The following is a 20,814-nucleotide window of genomic DNA, read 5'->3' as shown; positions in this document are numbered from 1 at the left end:
TAGTTTCTGGTTTTCTTTGTGTTTTCCCCACCCCCTCACTCCCACTGTCGCCTCCCCCCACCTACAAAACACACACACGCACAGGATAATTAATTATTCTGTGGTTAAAATCATGCTTTATTGGCAGATCATGTTTTTGCTGGGCTAAGTACTCATGGAATATAGAATCAGTGGAATTTGGCATGCTGCCTAAGATGGGAATGAAGTCTGCCACTCTTTCAGTGTCCTTTGTCCTTACACATTTTCAGAATCTGATTTTTTTGCTTCTCTCTCTTCATCTGAAAGAAGATTTCAGCCCCACTTTAATTTCACATGTTTCCAGAATACTAGCAGTAGAGCAGAGGGTCTACTCTGACAAGTCTAGCTCTGACAAGATACGTATCATTCGAATAACAAACCGGTGCAATGAAGTACCTAATGAACAATCAATGTTGCTTGCTATGGAGACAGTTTTTTAAAATAACCAACCCCTTACTATGTGAATATCATTTTTTATTAGGTAATTTAGATATTTTTACATCGTTAATTTTGCATAGCAGATTGTCGTTGCTAGTTGTTGATATGATGCAGCATTGGCACTTTTAATTAAGACAAATAAAAGAACACACCTTTCCTTTTCCTGATCCATAACATTTTGTTTATTATTAAACTTTGTAGTTCGGATTCTTTTATTTGAATATATTGGGATGACGCTGGTTAACAAAATTGTACAGGTTTCAGGTGCATAGTTCTTCAACACATCGTCTGTACACTGTGTTGTGTGTTTTACCATCCCAAGTCATGTCTCTGCCCATTACCATTTATCCTTCACCAACCCTACCCTCCTTCCATCAGTCACCACAACTGTTGTATCAATAACTTGATTTCTTTTTCTTCTTTTTGCTCAATTCGCCCCAGACCTTGCCCCGACAGCTGTCAGCCTGCTATCTATAAGACTGTCTCTGTTTTGCATGTTAGTTCATTAGATTCCACATATGAGTGAAATCATATGGTACTTGTCTTTCTCTGACTGGCGTATTTCACTTAGTATAATATTCTCCAGGTGCATTATGCTGTCCCAAAGCTAAGATTATCTTCTTCACATCTGAGTAGCGTACCATTGTGTAACTGTGCCACAGCGTTTTTTATCCACTCGTCTACTAATGGGCATTTGGGCTGCTTCCAAATCTTGGCTATTGTAAATAACACTGCCATGAACATAGCATGTACGTGTATTCTTTTGAATTAGTGTTTCGGGTTTCTTTGGATAAATTCCCCGAAGTGGGATTGCTGGGTCATAAGGCAGTTCCATTTCTAGTTTTGTGAAGTAATGCCTTACTGCTTTCCACAGTGGTTGCACCAGTCTGCTGCATTCCTACCAACAGTGCATGAGTGTTCTCTTTTCTCTACTTCCTTGCCAGCACTTGCTGTTTGTTGATTTATCGATGATGGCTATTCTGAGAGGTGTGAGGTGATAATCTTATTGTGGTTTTAATTTGCATTCCTCTGCACATCTTTTCATTTGTTGGCTGTCTGTATGTCCTCTTTGTGGAGAAGTGTCTATTCAGGTCCTTTTCCCATTTTTAAATTGGATTTATTTATTTATTTTTTGGCGTTGAGTTTTGTAAGTTCTTTATAAATACTGGATATTAACCCCTTATTAGATGTATCATTGGCGAATATGTACCCCCATTGAGTGGGTTGTATTTTCAATTTGTTGATGGTTTCTTTGCTGTGCAGAAACTTTAGTTTAATGTAGTCCCATTTGTTTCTTTTTCCTTTTGTTTCCATTGCCCAAGGAGATATGAGTCTATGAGAAAAAATACAGTTCTGAGAAATGTCCAAGATTTTATTGCCTATGATTTCTTCTAGGATTCTTATGGTTTCAAGTTTTACACTTAAGTCTTTAATCGATTTTGAGTTTGTTCCCTTGTATGGTGTAAGAAAGTGGTGGGGGTTCTTTTTTGCACGTAATTGTTCTGTATTCCTGACACCATTTATTGAATAGGATATCTTTACCCCATTGTATGCTTTTGTATCCTTCGTCAAATATTAATTGACCCTAAAGGCATGGGTTTATTTCTGGGCTCTCTGTTCTGTTTCATTGATTTCTATGTTTTTTTTTTTTTATGCTAATACCGTACTGTCTTTATTACTGTGGCCTTGAAGTATAGCTTGATATCAGGTAGCATGATTTATTATTATTAATATTGCAAGTTAAATCAGTTAAATACTCAAATGATTTCTGGATATATTTTTTGTGTTCTGTTACTTTACTGAATTCATTTATCAGTTCTAGTAGTTTTTTGGTGGACTCTCTAGGGTTCTCTAGATACAGTATCATGTCATCTGGAAATAATGATATATTTATTTCTTACTTTACAATTTGGATGTCTTTTATTTCTTCTTCTTCTTCTTTGATTGTATAGCCAGAACTTCCAGCACTATATTGAGTTAGAGTGGTGAAAGTGGGCATCCCCGTCATGTTCCTCATCTTAAGGGGAACACTTGTAGTTTTTGCCATTGAGGATGATGTTGACTGTGAGTTTGTCATATATGGGCTTTATTATGCTGAGTTGTATTCCCTCTATTCCCAGTTTGGTGGGGGTTTTTATCATACATGGGTGCTGGATTTTATCAAAAACTCTTTTTCCATTTATTGATATAATCATGTGTTTTTTATCCTACTTTTTATTTATGTGGCATATCACATTTCTTGATTTGAAGATATAGTACCAACCTTGTATATCTGTAATAAATCCTGCTTGATGATGATGTATGATTTTTGGGTTTTTTTTTTTAAGATTTTACTATTTATTTTTGTACAGAGTGGGGAAGAGAGGGAGAAAGGGGGAGAAACAGCCATGCATGTGAGAAACATCCGATTGGTTGCTTCTCGCACATGCCCCAACCGGGGACTGAACCTGCAGCCCAGGCGTGTATCCTCACTAAGAATCGAACAGGCGACCTTTTGCTTTGTGAGACAATGCTGTACCAATTGAGCTACGCCAGTCAGGGTGGTGTATGATCTTTTTAATGTATTGCTGGATTTGATTTACTAATATTTTGTTGAGGATTTTAGCATCTATGTTTATTTTATCAGGGATAGTGGCGTATAATTTTCTTTCTTTTCAGTGTCTTTATGGGATTTTGGAATTAGAATAGTGCCTGCTTAGTAAAATCAGCTTTGGGAGTATTCCCTCCTCTTGGATTTTTGGAATAGTTTGAGAAGGGTAGGTAAAATGTTGGGTAAAAATTTACCTATGAAGCCATTCTGTTCAGGACTTTTGTTTGTTGGGAGCTTTTTGATTACTGCCTCAGTTTCACTAGTTGTTATCTATTCAGATTCTCTGATTCTTCCTGATTAAGTTTGGAAAGATTGTGTATTTCTAAGAATTTATCCATTTTGTCCAGATTGTCCAATTCGTTGGCACATAGTTGTTTGTAATATTTTCTTATAAATCTTTGTATTTTTCCTGAGCCAGTTTTTACTTCAAATTATTTTTTAGTAGGCTGTAACTTGCAAATACATGCCTTTGTTATTTTCAAAAATATTGCAATACAAACAAAATAATGTCTTATAGGACTTAAGAAAAATGGCCTGTCATATGCAAATGTACTGTTACTTTGTTAAATGTGAAATTATAAACTTTGTAGTATGTAATTTGCAGTCTAACAAATTTTAAAAAGTAGTCTGCCTTTCAGACTATCTCAAGCATTTAAATTTTTAGTGTGTACTAGTTGATTCGTTGTGGTCGTGACTTTTATTGGTTCTTGATTTTTTCAAATTGCTTCCTATAGAACTTGTTGAATAAGGATTGTTTGGGAATTTGGTCTTGCTGTTTTGTAAAACTTAGTCTATAGGCCATAGTAATTATAAAAAATCACCAAGTTTTTCTGTATATTTTTAGTTGCTAACATTTTAATCCAACTTCATAGTGTTCTGTTTAAAATTAATGTGGAATGTAATAGATTTGGGGTTTAGTTAGAGAAATGTAACGTGATGGTTATATTATTAGAAAAGCCATTATTAAATTGAAAATTCACAACAATCAAACTAGTATTGAATCAAAATAGCATTTGGATTTAATATAGAGACTCTGAATTTGTTATAAACAGCAATTTCAATGAAACAGATAGTGTTATATATCACAGTGATTTCCAGTAAACTGAAGTATGTTTAGATTGATGCCTAGTCAGGTTAATGTTTAATTGATTGTGTTTATTCAAGTTATCAGACATGCATAAATATTGTTTCATGGGTTCTCATGCAGTAATTCCAGATTGCCAGATATAAGTATATCTGTAGATACATCCTGAAGTTACTGTCCCATTTTTTCATGCTTATTATATCACAGGTCTAAGTATTTCCATGCTTATTATAAATAGATATGAAAATACCAATTCACCATAAATTATTTTGTCTGTATTTTGTTTTAAGTTGTTGGTATAAGTAAGTATTTTGAAGTAAATTACGCAAGTTTTTAAATATCTCTCATGTATGACTGAAATGGACTTTTTTCCCTTGCTTCTTGTTTAGGTTATAAGCCACTTCAAGTCTTTGCAAATAAATCATGTATCTTTGCAAACTAATAGTAGATCTATGAGAGAAGTTGTCTTATGATAAGTAACAAATTACTGTGAAAATTAACTTAGTAGCACATCAGAAATTTATCATCTCATAATATCATTCCTATGGGTCAGGAATTTAGGAACAGGTAACATAGTTCATCTCTTCCTCATTGATTTGGATGCCACCATTATAAAATCTAGATTCCTTTATGTTTGGGTTCATTCCTTGACTTTTCTGTTGTTAAAATATATTGAGTGGTGTATTTTTAGGTTTCTCTTTATTACTCCTTTTCATTACTTTTTATACACTCCTTTTCAGTGTTTTTCGGGCTATTTATCTAGTTTGGTGGAGAAAAAGCCTTTTGTGTTTTTATCAGACCATACCAATTATATTAGTTTCTGATATTTTGAAATTTTTACTTTGTTATAATTTCTCTTTTTAATAATAATAAAGCCTACTGAATTTTTAATTCATATAGATTTGGAAGGATACCAAATGATAACAACATGTATCATGTAAAGTATATTAATATAAAGGAGAATTTATATTTCTTTATTGCCCTCTACAACAGGTGGCTTTTACATATATTAACTCATAAAACTACTTATTATGTTAAGTCATTTTGTAACTGGAGTTTTAGAGTGGGCAATTATTTATTGCTAAATTTCCTTCAAATTGTGTTTTTTCTTTAGCTGTGACGCAGATCCATCAGCCTTAGCAAAGTATGTTCTTGCTTTGGTGAAAAAAGACAAAAGTGAAAAAGAGTTAAAGGCATTATGTATTGATCAACTGGATGTATTTCTTCAAAAAGGTAAGATCTTTGGTTCAAAAATACTACTTTATTTTAATAAGTTATTTAAAATAAGATTATCTAGCTCTTCCTGAAAGAAGCCTGAGGTAACCTCTGAAAATGGTCTGCTCTTCACTTGACCCACAGAAAACCTCACAAAATCATGCAAATCAAGAGGTTCAGATCTTTGTGCTCACTTTAAGAACACTTGTGAAACTGCCCAGGCCGTCGAAGGTGTGCATATCCAAAAAGCCACCAAATAGCTGAAGATACCACTTTATAGAAGCAATGTGCCCCATTCTGTCATTACAATAGTGGACTTGGTAGGCGTGCCCAGGTCAAACAGTGGGGCTCGACATAGGGTAGGTAGTCCAAAGAGTGCTGCATTTTTGCTGCAAATGCTTAAAAATACAGAGATTAATGCTGAACTTAAGGGCTTAGGTGTAGCTCTTTGGTTATTGATCACATCCAGGTGAACAACGCTCCCAAGATGTGACACAGAATTTACAGATTTCATGGGCAGATTAACCCATCCATGAGCTCTCCCTGCCATGCTGAGATGGTCCTTACAGAAAAAGAGCAGATTGCTCCTAAACCAGAAGAGGAAGTTGCACAGAAGAAGAAGATATTCCAGAAGAAACTAAAAGTTATGGCCCAGGAATAAATTCATCATGAAATAAATAGTAATTGAAGTGAAAATAAAAAAATAAAAAGATTATCCACAGTATTAGAGGAACTCAGTAAGAGACAGGCTTTAATTGTAATGAAGTTGAACAAACAGTATTATTGCCAGTTATATTTATAGCTTATTTATAAAGAAAACCTTGTCATTACCGTTCTTATTCCGTTAAACCATGCTAATGTTTATTTCTTTAAAGATTAAGGAAAATGATCGAATGCTTGTTTATTTAAAGATCTTGCTCCTTAGGAAACTACTTTGAATGTTGTCTAGCACAGTGCTTTTTCACTAGCCAGCATTTAGATGATGGTAATATTTGTATTTGCAGACGGCGTAGGGTACATGGAAACTAGTCATGGCTGGAAGCAACTGGTCCAGAAGGTCTGGCCATTCCTGTCCCCATCACTCTGAAAATTGAATGGATCAGTATTAGCATGGGACTTGTGCCATGGCTCACTGGTTAGGAAGCTTTTAAGTGGAGAATAATATCTTAGCAAATGTCTCTTAATATGTGGGGTTTTTGTTTATTTGTTTTATTTTTAGAGACTCAGATATTTGTGGAAAAACTTTTTGATGCTGTGAATACAAAGAGTTATCTACCTCCCCCAGAGCAGCCATCGTCAGGAAGCTTAAAGGTAGAATTTTTTCAGCACCAAGAAAAAGATATAAAAAAAGAAGAGGTAAGGATTTGTGTTAAACATTACATTTTCTTTAACAACATATAAGGGATAATTAAACTGAGTTGTATTTTCAGTATCTGTGTCAGGAGTGTTTAATACTGTCCACAGGCTCAGTGCTTTCACTAGGAGCACTCACAGGACTCAGTATATAGTCAATCTCACAGTTATGGTTTCTTTTTTTAAAATTTATTACTATTATTATTTTTTAATTTTTTATTTATTGCACTTTGGAGAGAGAGAGGAACATTGATCTGTTGTTCCATCCACTTATATATTCATTGGTTGATTCTTGTATGTGCCCTGACTAGGGATCAGACTCACAACCTTTGTATATCTGGGTGACGCTCTAACTAGCTGAGCTACCTGGCCAGAGCCACAGTTATGACTTCCTGCAGTAAAAAGATACAAAGCAAAATCAGCAAAGGGAAAAAAGCGTGTGGTATAAAGTCTGGAGGGAAACAGGTGCAAGTTTCCAGGGTCTCCCAGTGAAGTCACACAGTGCCTGAGGAATAGTGACAATGTGTGTTAACCAGGCAAGCTTGTTTAAAGTTCAGTACCCAGTGTTTTTATTTAGGTCTGGCCACATAAGTACTTTCTGCCTAGTATGTTCCTTCTGCCTAGTATGTTCTAGATTCCCATGAGGAAAGCCGGTTTTCACCATAAACCATACTGTCTGCACAAACGATGCAGACGTAAGTGAGCTATAATTATCAGGGAATGACAGGAATCCTCCAGAAATAAAAGTTCGCAGGTGCCAGCTAAGGATCTACTTTGCAAGCAGGCCTTTCTTTGCAGTATCTTATAGCTGTGGACTCTTATGATCTCTGTTCTATGAAAATAATTGGCAGTAGATCTGTTTACTTCTGTTCCACAAGCATTTTGTAGGGAACTATTTTTAAGGTAGTCAAATAAAACAGCCTTTACCACAATGGAAATGACCTCATACGTTAAGAGGTTTTGAAGTACTTACTTTTTGTACAAGATTGCTCTTCTTGTTTAATAACCATATAATTCCAAATCCCTTCAATTTGATATTTAAATATTCCAGCAAAATAATGTGCAATAAACTGTTATATTTCTGCAGTTAGCTTAGTTTTAGTCCAATCCTGGTTAAAAGTTTGGCTTTACCAATCACTGCTTTTTGACCTTGAAAACATTACTTTTTCAAGCCTTAGTTTACTCAGCTGTGATACGGAAGTATTACAGGGTTGTTGTGAGGAGTTAAATAATGTCTGCAAAGTACCTGGTATATTATGCGACACATTGTAGGTTTCTCGGTAAATGGTAATCGTTACTAGTATTGAGAGATCGTTGTGTGGTGAAAGATGTGGGTGTGATGTTTGGTTCTTTTTACCCCTCATAAATCATTTTCCCCCCCAGAGTATAACTCTTGCATGTTTATAAAGCAATAATATGTATATCATGCATGTATAACATTACATAATAATTCTTAACTATAATTTTATTCCTTTATACCTAAACATTTATACACAAGTATATGTACATAGTTGCACAGACACATACATAAAACACCCCCATTATTTCTCTCTGCAGGGGAAGTAATTTTTAACTGCTTATTTTATACCAAACAGTGTAGGGATTCTGTAAGTAAAGTAGAATAGTGGATATTATGCCGGCAACTACTTATGATATATGGAGATATACAATTTATTTAAGTTTTGTCCATTGATGGAAGTTTGGGTTGGGTCCTGATTTTTGCTATTACAAAGTGTGTTTTAATGCTTTGGTTTTTTGTTTTTTTTCTATTTAGAGAGAGAGGGGAAGGTGGGGGCAGAGAGACAAACATTAATTTGTTGTTCCACTTATTTATGCATTCATTGGTTGATTCTTGAATGCTCTGATTGGGGATTGTACCTGCAACCTTGGCATGTCAGGACAACGCTCTAACCAACTGAGCTACCTGGCCAGGGCAATTTCTTAAAAAAGTCTTTAGTAAATCATGGGTTCTTGGTTTGAAAAACACTAAGAAATCTTCCCCCAAAACTAAGTTATTGGCAAAGTCTTAGTTTTACATCTATTTATGTAATAATATTTCAGCACAGTTTTTTATTTTTTAACCAATTGTTATGGATATTTATCCTTGATCTTTCAGAACTGTCAAAATGTCAGATGGCAGTCTAGATTAAAAATGCTGTGGTTGTAGCAAAAGTTCCCAGTTGAGCATGTACTGTGGAATATGATAGTCTGTCAACATAAATTACTTGCAAGTGTGCATTGAGGCAAATAGGAAAAAGTGCCTGAGGAGGGTTTTATTTGTACCCAGTATTTTTGGATGTGGGGGAGGTCAAAGTTGCTGTCAAGAGAACAAAAGTATTTATAAGAAAAAAAGGCAGACTCTTAAAATATGGTTTTTAAGCAGTGTCAGAGTTTGATCTGTTGCTAGGATTTCCATTTAATTTATCATCCAAGGTGGAACACTTTTTATAGTGAGAGGCTCTTACCTAGAGGGGTGCCGGAACAACTGGCATAAACTGGAATATGTTTATATCATCTGTAGATTACCTACATCAGAATATCTTAGGGTTGTATTAAAAATACAAATCTTGAGCCCTATCACATTTCCAGAAGACACAATTTCAATATTTTCTGAATTTATCCTCTAAATCCTTTTCTAGTAACACCTATTAATGTCTTATGGAAACAGTATTCTGGGCAGTACTACATGGAATATTCTGGCCTTGACAAAGTAGCATTGAACAAAGGAATGTTTTCCAGGGCTGCTTTCTATTAATTATATAATGCCAGTGTAGGCCTTATGTAGGAAAGAGAAATATGTAGCTGCCACACTAACATGAGAAACTGAAGAACTATTTTATATATTGTTTTCTCAAATATTCTCTTTTTTTATGACTTGGTTAGTGCTAATGCATTCTCCTATATTCCTTTATTTGTTCGGTCCCAAACCAAATCCATGAAACCAAAACACGAATGTGTGTTGGACTTTGAAAAGAAGGAATAAAGTTGGGTTTTCACTAATAATGTTAAAATGGGGACACTTGTTTAAAATGTTTTCTCACCACTAAATGTACCTAAGATAATCATGTATGAGTTTTCTTTAGATTTACTTTAACTTTCAGCATGCCTGTCTTTAGTGGTTAAACTAAATTACATAATTAGAAGAGAAATTTGTTTGGATGCTTTTAGAGGATGACAATTTTGCTTTTATATTTTAATATCAGTTAAGCCATTGAAATGGTAACATGGCAAAGAATAACTGTTGCTAAAGTTCTACACATTTTTTTGTATATCAGATCATAAAGGAGGAAGAGCGAGAGAAGAAGTTTTCCAGAAGGCTAAATCACAGTCCTCCACAGTCAAGCTCTCGATACAGAGAAAATAGGTGATTAATTCATTGAACCATGTTTGGTGATTAGACATTGGTTATCTTTTATACAAATGTTTAGACTGATTATCTTTTACACAGGGGCAAGTAATGTCTATTCTTTTATTAGTCTGCAAAAGTGTAACTCAGTCTTTTTTCTATCAAGAATATCTAGGTAAGATTTGAAGGTCCTGGAAGTGATTAAAACAGCTCGGCATTTATTAGTTATTGTTATTATTTTTATTCTTCACTTCAAATTCCAGTGAAATCTTAATGAGACCTTTTTTTGCCTAAAGTTTCCCTTTAATATTAATACATTATTATTTGTTGTTAGGGCTTCAAAGGCATTTAGAATACAGTGAATGTGATACATGCCTGTGAAAAAAGATGTAAGTGTACGTATGTACAAGTATATGTCTACAAGACAGTTTGTACTATAAGACATATATGTAGATGCCTTTATATATAAGACTGAGTTTTTCTTTTGAAGGAGTTTTAGAGTATTTAAGGAGATCACGTTCAGTTTTTTAGTTGTCTGAGTTTCCATGTTTATATTCTGATGGTGTGATAAGGAATCACGATGTTACAAGAATTAAATTACTTGTGCATTTAATTAGAGTTTTTCTTGTGCCTTCTAAAAAATTATTTACATGGAAGTGATTTATTTTTCTAGAAGTCGTGATGAGAGGAAAAAAGATGATCGTTCTCGCAAAAGAGATTATGATCGAAACCCTCCTCGAAGAGATTCCTACAGAGACCGGTACAATAGACGGCGAGGGAGAAGTCGCAGTTACAGCAGGAGTCGGAGTCGAAGTTGGAGTAAAGAGAGACTACGTGACAGAGACAGGGATAGAAGCAGGACTAGAAGCAGAAGCAGAACACGAAGCAGGGGTAAATCATATATGTGTATATTTTGGTTGGAATTGTTTTATTGGGAAAATACTTCTTTTAATTTTGTCAGTGTTGTGATCATTTTTTCTATTTTGATTTGGCCCAGGTGCTTTTCAAAATCTTCTTTTAAAATTTTTATTTCATGCACATTAAAAGCACAACGAATTACCACTGCACATCCATCAGCATGACTAGCATTAAAAAGACTGACTGACTTTATCCAGTATTGGTGAGGGTAGAGATAAACTGAAACTCTTTGGAAAATACTTTACAGTATATTAAAAATGTAAAACCTACACCTACCAAATGATCCAGCCATTCCAGTCCTAGGTGTTTACCTCAGAGCAGTGAAAGTGTACTTCTGCGCAAAGACCTGTGTACAAATGATCATGGCAGCTTCATTTGTAATAGCCAAAAATTAGAAACAATCTAAATGTCCATCAACAAGTGAGTGGGTAAACAAACTGTGGTATACCCCTAAAATGGATTAAAAAAAAGAATTATTGATACAACAAAATGGATGACTCTTAGAATAATTATGCTGAGTGAAAGAAGTCAGACAGAAAAGAATATATACGTACAGAATTTTGGAAAATGCAAACTAATCTATGATGACAGAAAATAAATCAGTGGTTGCCTAAGATGGATTATCAAGAAGCACAATGATACTTTTGGGCGTGATGAGTATGTGTATTATATGTACATTATTTTGATTGTGGTGTTTGGTTTCACAGGTGCACACATATATCAGAATTCATTAAATTGTATACTTTAAATATTTTCAGTTAATTACCTATCAATTACACTTCAAATCTGTGAAAACAGTTAAAAGTTTTCATTTCAGATGTCTGTATTTGCAAGACGATGTCATTCCCAACAAGTATAATTTTCCTTGCAATGTTTATTATTGAAAGGAAGATACTATAGCCAATAAAACAACGAACACCTTTGCGTAAAACACTTTTATTCAATCTTAGATTTTAGCTACCCTTGTAACCTTTATTGTATAGCCATCTGTAGTCTAGGAAATGATTTTATAGCCTTTGTATAAGCCTTGTACTTCTCTATTATTCTTCTTTTGAAGAATTTTCCCCCATGATCTATATGTACTAGGCCTCTCTGCACATTGTTTCACTTAACGAATCTCCTTAATGCCTTTTCTCTTTCCTTGGGACTGTATACAGCCCCATTAATTTCTTTGTTCATGTTTAATATGAACTACTTTTTCTTCCTCTGCGCATCTAGTCACATCATCAAATAGTGTTCACTGTAAAAAGGCACACTGGTATTTTTAGATGGATGACAGTTAAATATTAATTTCAGAAAAAATAACCCTAGTTTTATTTTATTGCATATTTTCTTTTGTGGGCTGAAGTTATGCATATTAAGATTGCAGTGAAGAAAACTTTAAAATCATTTTTCTGTAAACAGAACTTCAAGAACAAACTCATTAAATACAGCAACTTTATGTGTGGTTTTATAGTTTAGGTCATATTGAACAGAGATAGCTTATTTTGGAACATGGTGTATTCATTGTTAGTTTTTAAAAGGGAAGGAGGGTTATTTAAAATTTGGGCATTTTCACTATCAAAAAATGTTACTTTTTCTTAAATCTGGGGCATTTTTTTTTTAAATATAGTTTTATAGGTCATTTATATTTTGTTGCAGAAAGGGATCTGGTAAAACCAAAATATGATCTGGATAGAACAGATCCACTGGAAAACAACTATACTCCAGTTTCTTCGGTACCTAATATTTCATCTGGTCACTACCCTGTACCTACTTTGAGCAGCACTATAACAGTAATTGCTCCTACACATCATGGTAATAACACTACCGAAAGTTGGTCTGAATTTCATGAAGATCAAGTGGACCATAACTCGTATGTCAGACCACCAATGCCAAAGAAACGGTGTAGAGACTATGATGGTAAGTCTTTGACCTGTTTCATAAAGTATTGAATTAATATCTCCAGCTGACTAATCTCTGCAAGTTTAGGTAGCCCATAATTATTCAAAGACTTAACCTGTTGGAAATGGTGGGAAACTAATCATAAGTATCCATGAATTCCTCAATATAATTGAAAACTACATTAGTTAGTTACCACTCACTATTGAATATCAATTTAAAGATATTGTTTATTTGCATGTAAGTCTTAATATATTTTTGGAATTTACCAAGCAAGAGTAATACTTATAGAGTTACTCGTGAAGGAATCTGCTACTGAAACATTTTCGACAAAACTCACTTCTTTAAAAATGAATGGTTATTGGCATGTAGGTAGAACCTAGAAATGTGATATTACCTATTTAAGAATTTTATAAATGAAGACTCTTAAGGTTTTACTGTAAAAGTTTTATAAATTATATGAAAGCTATAGTTGCAGTATTCTTAAAAGTTTTAAGTGAGATTTAAGTACAGGGAGTGTTTCTAATGACTAATATACGAGGTCTGTCCAAGAAGGTATCCAGCCATGTGATACAAAAAATAGAGACATTTATTGAAGATACAAGATACAAGAAGCATTGTATATAGGACAATGATGCCACAGACCCCTTCAAAGTAGGCACCTCACATAGTTCCTCCCAATAGCCGTCAGCTGCCCCGTTGTATTTTCTGAATCTCATTGACAGTCTGAAATATCCTCCCTTTCAAAGGTAATTTTAGTTTTGGGAAAAGCCAGAAGTCACAGGGTGCCAAATCTGGGCTGTAGGGGGGTTGAGCTACCTGGGTGGTTAGATGTTTCACCAAAAATTCTGCATGAGACCTGATGCTTGAGTGGGCATGTTGTCGTGGTGAAGCTGCCAGTTACCATTTACCCATAGCTGAGGCCTTCTGAATCATCCAGATAGTTTCTGCAGAGGAATGTTCAAGCTTAATGCAAAGTTTTATGCAGATTCGTTGCTCTACTTGCTCAGTCATTTTCAATGGGACAGCCACACAATGCATATGCTCGCTCAGTGGCGTCTACTGCCTCCACTGACTAGTACAGTGAAGTTGTTCTTGTTCACATGTGTGCATTTTAGTATGCTCTCCTTGGCTGCCTGGTTACATCATGTCATGCACACCATCTCATTATATTAACAATGGCTGGACTTTTTGTGGACAGGCCTTGTATATATTATACCATCTTGCTAGCAAGGTATACTCACCTGAATTTCTTGATATGTTTTTTAGTGTATGTGTTACCTATATTATCACTTGACAGGTATTTGTAAATTACTGGAATTAGTAATTAGCTCTTATGATTAATTATACTTGTCCAATATTTAAAATATTCCTATTTTTAAATATCTTACTTTTGTTAACTTAGAGAAAATTTATATGTCCAGCACTTTTCATATTTCTACTTTTTCCTCCTAGAAAAGGGTTTCTGTATGAGAGGAGACATGTGCCCTTTTGATCATGGAAGTGACCCAGTAGTTGTAGAAGATGTGAATCTGCCCGGTATGCTGCCTTTCCCAGCACAGCCTCCTGTTGTTGAAGGACCACCTCCTCCTGGACTCCCCCCACCTCCACCAATTCTTACACCCCCACCTGTGAATTTGAGACCCCCAGTGCCACCACCAGGCCCATTACCTCCCAGTCTACCACCTGTCACAGGTACTTAAATGTGTTTGTTTGCCAGTATTTATTATATGCCTATTCATAGACTTTTAAAAAAATTAAGAGCTTGATGCTTGCTTTTATTAAAAGTATCTATCAAGTAATTTTGTAGATGCAGGAAATCAAGAGCAAGATATTCCCATTTAGAATATACCCCTACTTTGCTTGGTTATGCCAAACCTATGGATTACTGTAGTATAGAGTGGCCCTGAATTATGTATATCCCTGATAAATCCCAGCTGCCTCTGGTCCTTTATAGCTTAAGAGAAATCTATTTTGGAAAACATTAAAAGGATATTTACCCTAGAAACATAATATAAGAGCTTGGTGTTTATAGATATTATAGTTTGATGAATGAGAATGTCATGTTTGAATATACAAATAACTTATTTTATTTGTTTGCTTTCAGATGATATTTCTTATTCTTTGGTTTTGACAGGACCACCACCTCCACTTCCTCCTTTGCAGCCATCTGGCATGGATGCTCCCCCAAATTCTGCAACCAGTTCTGTTCCTGCTGTAGTAACAACTGGCATTCATCACCAGCCTCCTCCTGCTCCACCCTCCCTTTTTACTGCAGGTGCAGTTTTGGCTCTCTCTATGTTCATGATGTAATACAGTTTTAGAGCATAGTTATTTGAGGAATTATTAAATATTTAGAGAGTGAATTGCTCTAGTAGGTCTGTTTTTCTCACTAAAATGATACAGTAAAAATGTAGACATGGTTAATGTACATTAAATTATGATTTTTTAAAAAAACTAAGTTATATTTTTAAATTTTATAAAACTTAAATTTTCTTTTTAAAACATGAAATGTGTTAGCTTTGTATTAGTAATATATAGTTTATTTTATTGTCAATATAGGAAAATTATGAAATGAAGTTTTATAATTGTTTTTTAATTACAGTTTTTGTATTACCAGATACATATGACACAGATGGCTATAATCCTGAGGCCCCAAGCATAACAAACACTTCCAGACCTATGTATAGGCACAGAGTGCATGCGCAAAGGCCCAACTTGATAGGACTGACATCAGGAGATATGGATTTGCCACCCAGAGGTACTATGATTAATCTTTTAAAGTAATTTTCATATCAAGAGTGACAGAACATTTATAAAGACCAAAAGATTCTGTATTTACAGGGGTTGAGTAGAAAATGATGTTTATCTTTGGTCTCCCATGAGAGAAAATGTAATGTATTTCCAAGGGAAAGGGAACTTTACAGAAGAACATATTTTCTAAGGTAGACATTGTTGAGTATTTTCTATCATTTGCAGCCTAATAGGTTCCTTTAAACTCTTGAGAGTAATGCTTTAATTCTCGAAGATACCAGCCTTTCATAGTTTATAATGAAATTAGCTCTACAAACTTGTGCTTGATGTGTATTTTATTTTTGTTTACTTTAGATGTTAGAATTTGAAATAGGTTTGCTTATAATATTTTAAGCAGATGGAATTATGTTTTAGGAAATGAGTGTGTGACTTTTGGTTGTAGCTTCATCCCATACTCCAAAAGGTTGCAGGTTCGATTCTTGGGTAGGGCACATACCTAGGTTGCGGGATTGATCTTCCTGGTTGGGGTGCGTCTGGGAGGCAACCGATGTCCGTCCGTCTCTCTCTCTGTCTCTTTTCTTTCCTCTCTTTCTAAGGTCAGTCTCTCTCTCCTCTCTCAGTCCTCTTGGGTGAGGATTTAAAAAGATTTTTTTTCCTCGGGATATAGAGGATACAGACTTTTTGATAACATTTCTGTTTGGGAAAGATACTGTTTAGACTGATAGAGTCACAAGCTGAGGCAGCGAAACTGCTATCCTAGAGGTGCAAATGGATATGAAAATTCAGAGGAGGGAGAGAGTTTACATTAATTTGAAAAATGGAGCTTTTGCTATAGAAAATATGTGGTATAGAGAATTGGGGGATTGTTAGGCATATTAGAAAATATTATATATGCCAACAAAAATCTCTTTATTCCTATTTCAACTAATTTTTAAATTCCATTTTTTTCCAGTTAAAAAAGTCATGCCTCATCAGTCATGACTAAAAGTCCACCTAATTAAATAAGTAACAGTAATAACTAACTGGTTTAGTAAACTTGTGATTATTTATACTTTGAATTTTTTTATTCTGTTGTGACTTAGAATGGGGGTAATGGAGAAGGCGAGATTAAAGACACAGGTTTCTGCTCTGGAAATTGGGCAGATGAAAATATTCATTGAGAGGGAGAACAGATTCGGTTGGCAGATAAATTTAGTTTTGCAAGTGTTTAATTTGTTGTGTGCCTGGTACAGTTGAGTAGAAATGTCCTGTGGAGATAGAATCTGGAAACCTGATGTCTAGAAGAGATAGCTGGCTGGAAAATACAGATTTTGGAATCATTGAGCATGTAGAACAGTCATTTCTTCAGAGTCACTGGTAATAGCAGGAAATAAAGAAATGTGGAAGGAGGCATACCCAAGTCTGCAAACCTGACTGACATAGGTTCCAAAAGTCTTTCTCATGTGTTTCTGATACTACCCCCTTCCTCCTTGAAAATCACTAAATTGGTGAATGAAGCCTTGGCAGTAGATAAGATGTCTTAGGGAGGTTGTAGAATGAGACTAGAAGGCCCAAATAAATAATCTGGAGAATGCCTACATTGAAGCAGGAGACAAAGGTAGGTAGCTTACATAAGGCACTGAGAAAAATGAAGCCAAAAAGGCACAGTCAAAAGCAGGGAGTGTGGAGTCATGAAAATCAAGGGGAGAAAATAAGGAGTGGAAGGTGATCAACAGCATTAAATACTCTTGAGGTCAAGTAAGAGAAGGACTGGGATGTGTTCATAAGCTTAAGCAACAGGTGAGAATAGTGATTTTAGCAAGAACAAGGTAAGTGCAATAATGGCAGCAGCTGCCAGTTTTCGAGAATTAGTGAATGCTTGGGTTGTAAGGAGGAAAACTTAGCAAGTGTAAGACATCTCTTAGGAAAGAGCTGTTGTGGTAAGGAGAGAAAGAAGGCTGTACCTGGAGGGTAAACTGATCCTAAGAAGGTTCTTTTTAAAAATGGAGTAATGTTGTCCTGGCTGGTGTGGCTCAGTTGGTTGGAGCATTGTCATATAACTGAAAGGTTGCATGTTTGATTCATGGTTAGGACACATACCCAGCTGCCTGCAGGAGGCAACCAATCAATACTTCTCTCTTGCATCGATGTTTTTCTCTACCTTTCTCTCTCCCTTCCTTTCTTTAAAAGCAATGAAAAAAGTCCTCGGATGAGGATAAAAAAGAAAAATTGAGTAATACTGATGGGAAACAGTATGAAATTTCCTCAAGAGATTAACAGTGGAGTTGCCTTATGACCCAGTGATCCCTCTTCTGGGGATTTATCTGAAGAAAACCAAACACTTAATTCAGAAGAATATATGCACCTCTGTGTTCATTGCAGCATTATTTATAATAGCCAAGCATTGGAAGCAATGCAAGTATTCATCAAAAGACAAGTGGATAAAGAAACTGTGGTACAAATGTACAATGGACTATTACTTGGGCATAAAATAGAATGAAATCTTACCATTTGCAGCAGCTTTCATGGACCTAGAGGATATTATGCTCAGTGAAATAAGTCAGGCAGAGAAGGACAAATACTTTATGATTTCGCTTACATGTGGAACCTAAAGATCAGAATAAATGAATAAACAAAATGGAAACAGACTCAGATACAGAAAGAGAGCTGGTGGTTGCTAGAGGGGAAGGGAGGTTGGGGCACAGAGTGAAATAGGTGAAAGGACTAAGAAGCACAAATTGGTAATTAAAAGGAAGTCACAGGGAAGCAAGTAAAGCATAAGAAATATATTCAATAATATTGTGATAACTATGTATAGTGCCACTTGGGGTACTGGAAATATCGACGGGAACATTATGTAAAACGAATGATTATCTAATCACTAAGCTGTATACCTCAAACCAATACATATAAAAAGAAATGGGAATTGTCAGTTTCGAGGGAGAGGTTAAAGATGAAGGAAAAGAAAGCACCCTGGCTGTTGTTGCTCAGTGGATTGAGTGCTGACCTGTGAACCAAAGAATCACTGGTTTGATTCCCAGTCAGGGCACATGCCTGGGTTGCAGGCCAGGTCCCTAGTTAGGGGTGCATGAGAGGCAACTACACATTGATAATTCTCTCCCTCTTTTTTTCCTTCCCTTCTCCTCTCTCTAAAAATAAATAAATAAAATCTTAAAAAAAAAGATGAAGGAAAGCTGCAGGGTTCTGGAGCACTGATCTTGATAGATAACTCTCTGTATGGGATAAATCGATGGCAGGAGAATCTGGAAGCAGAAGCTCAAGACAGTAGACTAGATGAGACACTGCAAATTTGTGCTAAGGTTGTCTCAGTGGGCAATGAAAGGAAATCCGTGCAAGATGAATTGAAGGGATGTATGAGAAAAGTCAAATTAAATATGATTGAGAAAATGGTAGTTTCGTTAATTTAAATGATTAATATTTTAAAAATCCATTAAATATGAAGATAATTTGTATTTAGGATACTCATAGGATTTCCAGAAGAAGATGGCTGGAGAAAACCAAGAAGTTAGAAATTTAGGACTGGTCCTCAGAACAGAGTTCACATGTGAAAGGTTGATGTGTGATTCCCTGCATAGAGATAGTTGTAGCCATGAGAGAGATTGTGCTGAAACAGATCCAAAATTCCTTTGGTTAGTTATGTGTTTAGCAATACTAAGAACTGGATTCCTACAACCAATTTTTGTCCATCTTTTAAAAAGGAATTTTTTAATTGCCTTTTTCTGTAGGTATTAAAGTTAGCATGTCTTAAACTTTGGTGTCATCGGGGAATAACTGAATCAAACTCTACATAAATGTAAAATGTTCATAGCAGATATTCATAGCTCTTTGGCACTGCATTTCAATTTTTTACCTTTTAAAATCATGTATGCTAATTATGTTAATACTGTGTTTAAATAAGCAACTCACTTAAGTCACAACTCTTAAGTTGGTTTTTTTTTTTTTTTAAGTTTTTAATTATTTATTCGTAGAGAGAGAGGAAGCAGGGAGAAGGAGAGGGAGAGAAATATCAATTGGTTGCCTCTTGTATGTACCCCTACCAGGGACCAAACCCTCAACCCAGGCATGCCTGGGAATTGAACTGGTGTCCTTTCGTCATGCACCAACTGAGCGACACCAGCCAGGGCCTAAGTTATCAATTCTTAAAGGTCATAAGGTCATATTTGTGATTAGGTTGATAGCAAAGAAGAACAATGACATGGATTTTACCACACCCCCCATAGAAGTGGCCCACAAATCCGTATTTTAATTTCAAATGTGAGAATTACTAATTCTTTAGTTAGGTTGAAGCAAATTTGAAGTAAGTTAAAAATCCCTTTATTACTACTATATTTGAATGTACATTTATTTCTGTTTTTTCTAAAATACATATATGTGGAAAACCAGAACTTAGTTTTCAAAATATGAATTTAAGGAAGTAGTTATGATAAAAAATATTAATCTGCCTTTTCTTTTCTTTTCAAACAGAAAAGCCTCCTAATAAAAGCACTATGAGGATAGTAGTGGATTCAGAGTCAAGGAAAAGAACCATAGGTTCTGGGGAGCCTGGAGTTACCACAAAGAAGACTTGGTTTGATAAGTAAGCTGGCAGGGGAAATTGAGGACTTTTATTATGGAATAATTTGTAGAGTTGTTGGAGTATTATTATGACAGTATAGTATTCTTTTTTTAAAATAAAATATATACATATAATTTTACTCTATTGGCAATTTGCCACTAAAGTGTAAGTTGTTTTCTAAAAATTTGATAATTAGTTGTCTGGTATTTGGAAGGCACTTTCATATAGAAATGATTAGGTGGTTAAGGATACAATCTTTCCTCTTTCTACGTCCCCCCACCTTCAAAAAACATTCCTTATGCTAGAGATGTCATTGAATACTACCTATACAAAAGATCGCCATGAAATTATTATTAGGGAAGAAAGGGTGGTTCAGGTCTGGAAGAAAGTATTAGCATGAGGCAATTCCTTTTAAGATCTAAAAAGGCAGTCTTCTGGGGGGGAGTGGTGAGGGAGGCTGGATAGGCCCTGAAGTTGTCAAGGAAGATCTTCAGAGAAAGGGGTAAGAAATCAGAATGTTGGGGTGTTGATGATGATGATTCGTTTGTAAATTTCCACGTTTGAGGAAAGACTAGGGTCACACATTTTTAGAGCTTTAACATTTTGAAGTGGATAATTTCATATTGTGCCTTTGCCTTTAATTCTTTGACCTAAGGCAAGCA

General features: G+C 35.2%; 1 protein-coding gene across 4 annotated transcripts in view; it reads left to right on the top strand.

Moving 5' to 3' along the window:
- Positions 1 to 20,814, top strand: part of RBM26 (RNA binding motif protein 26) — an 85,982-nt gene that overhangs the window by 21,279 nt on the left and 43,889 nt on the right. For 2 of the 4 annotated variants that reach the window (XR_008530243.1, XM_054586465.1), the window contains exons 2-10: positions 5,245 to 5,363; positions 6,565 to 6,701; positions 9,974 to 10,062; positions 10,718 to 10,935; positions 12,604 to 12,864; positions 14,299 to 14,538; positions 14,951 to 15,121; positions 15,449 to 15,604; positions 20,062 to 20,173. Coding sequence is in view for 1 of the 4 variants with exons in the window: in XM_054586465.1 (XP_054442440.1) it covers positions 5,245 to 5,363; positions 6,565 to 6,701; positions 9,974 to 10,062; positions 10,718 to 10,935; positions 12,604 to 12,864; positions 14,299 to 14,538; positions 14,951 to 15,121; positions 15,449 to 15,604; positions 20,062 to 20,173 (1,503 nt within the window). In the remaining 3 variants the exon portion in view is untranslated. The remainder of the gene's footprint in view (positions 1 to 5,244; positions 5,364 to 6,564; positions 6,702 to 9,973; positions 10,063 to 10,717; positions 10,936 to 12,603; positions 12,865 to 14,298; positions 14,539 to 14,950; positions 15,122 to 15,448; positions 15,605 to 20,061; positions 20,174 to 20,814) is intronic. The other 2 variants (XR_008530245.1, XR_008530244.1) reach the window with 2 other exon arrangements.

This window comes from Pteronotus mesoamericanus, unplaced genomic scaffold (genome assembly GCF_021234165.1).
Source record: "Pteronotus mesoamericanus isolate MK-2021 breed Mesoamerican mustached bat unplaced genomic scaffold, CSHL_Meso_final contig_94, whole genome shotgun sequence".
Lineage (NCBI taxonomy): Eukaryota > Metazoa > Chordata > Mammalia > Chiroptera > Mormoopidae > Pteronotus > Pteronotus mesoamericanus.
The sequence above is the reverse complement of the archived record's forward strand: the minus strand, read 5'-3'. Positions and strand labels throughout refer to the sequence as shown.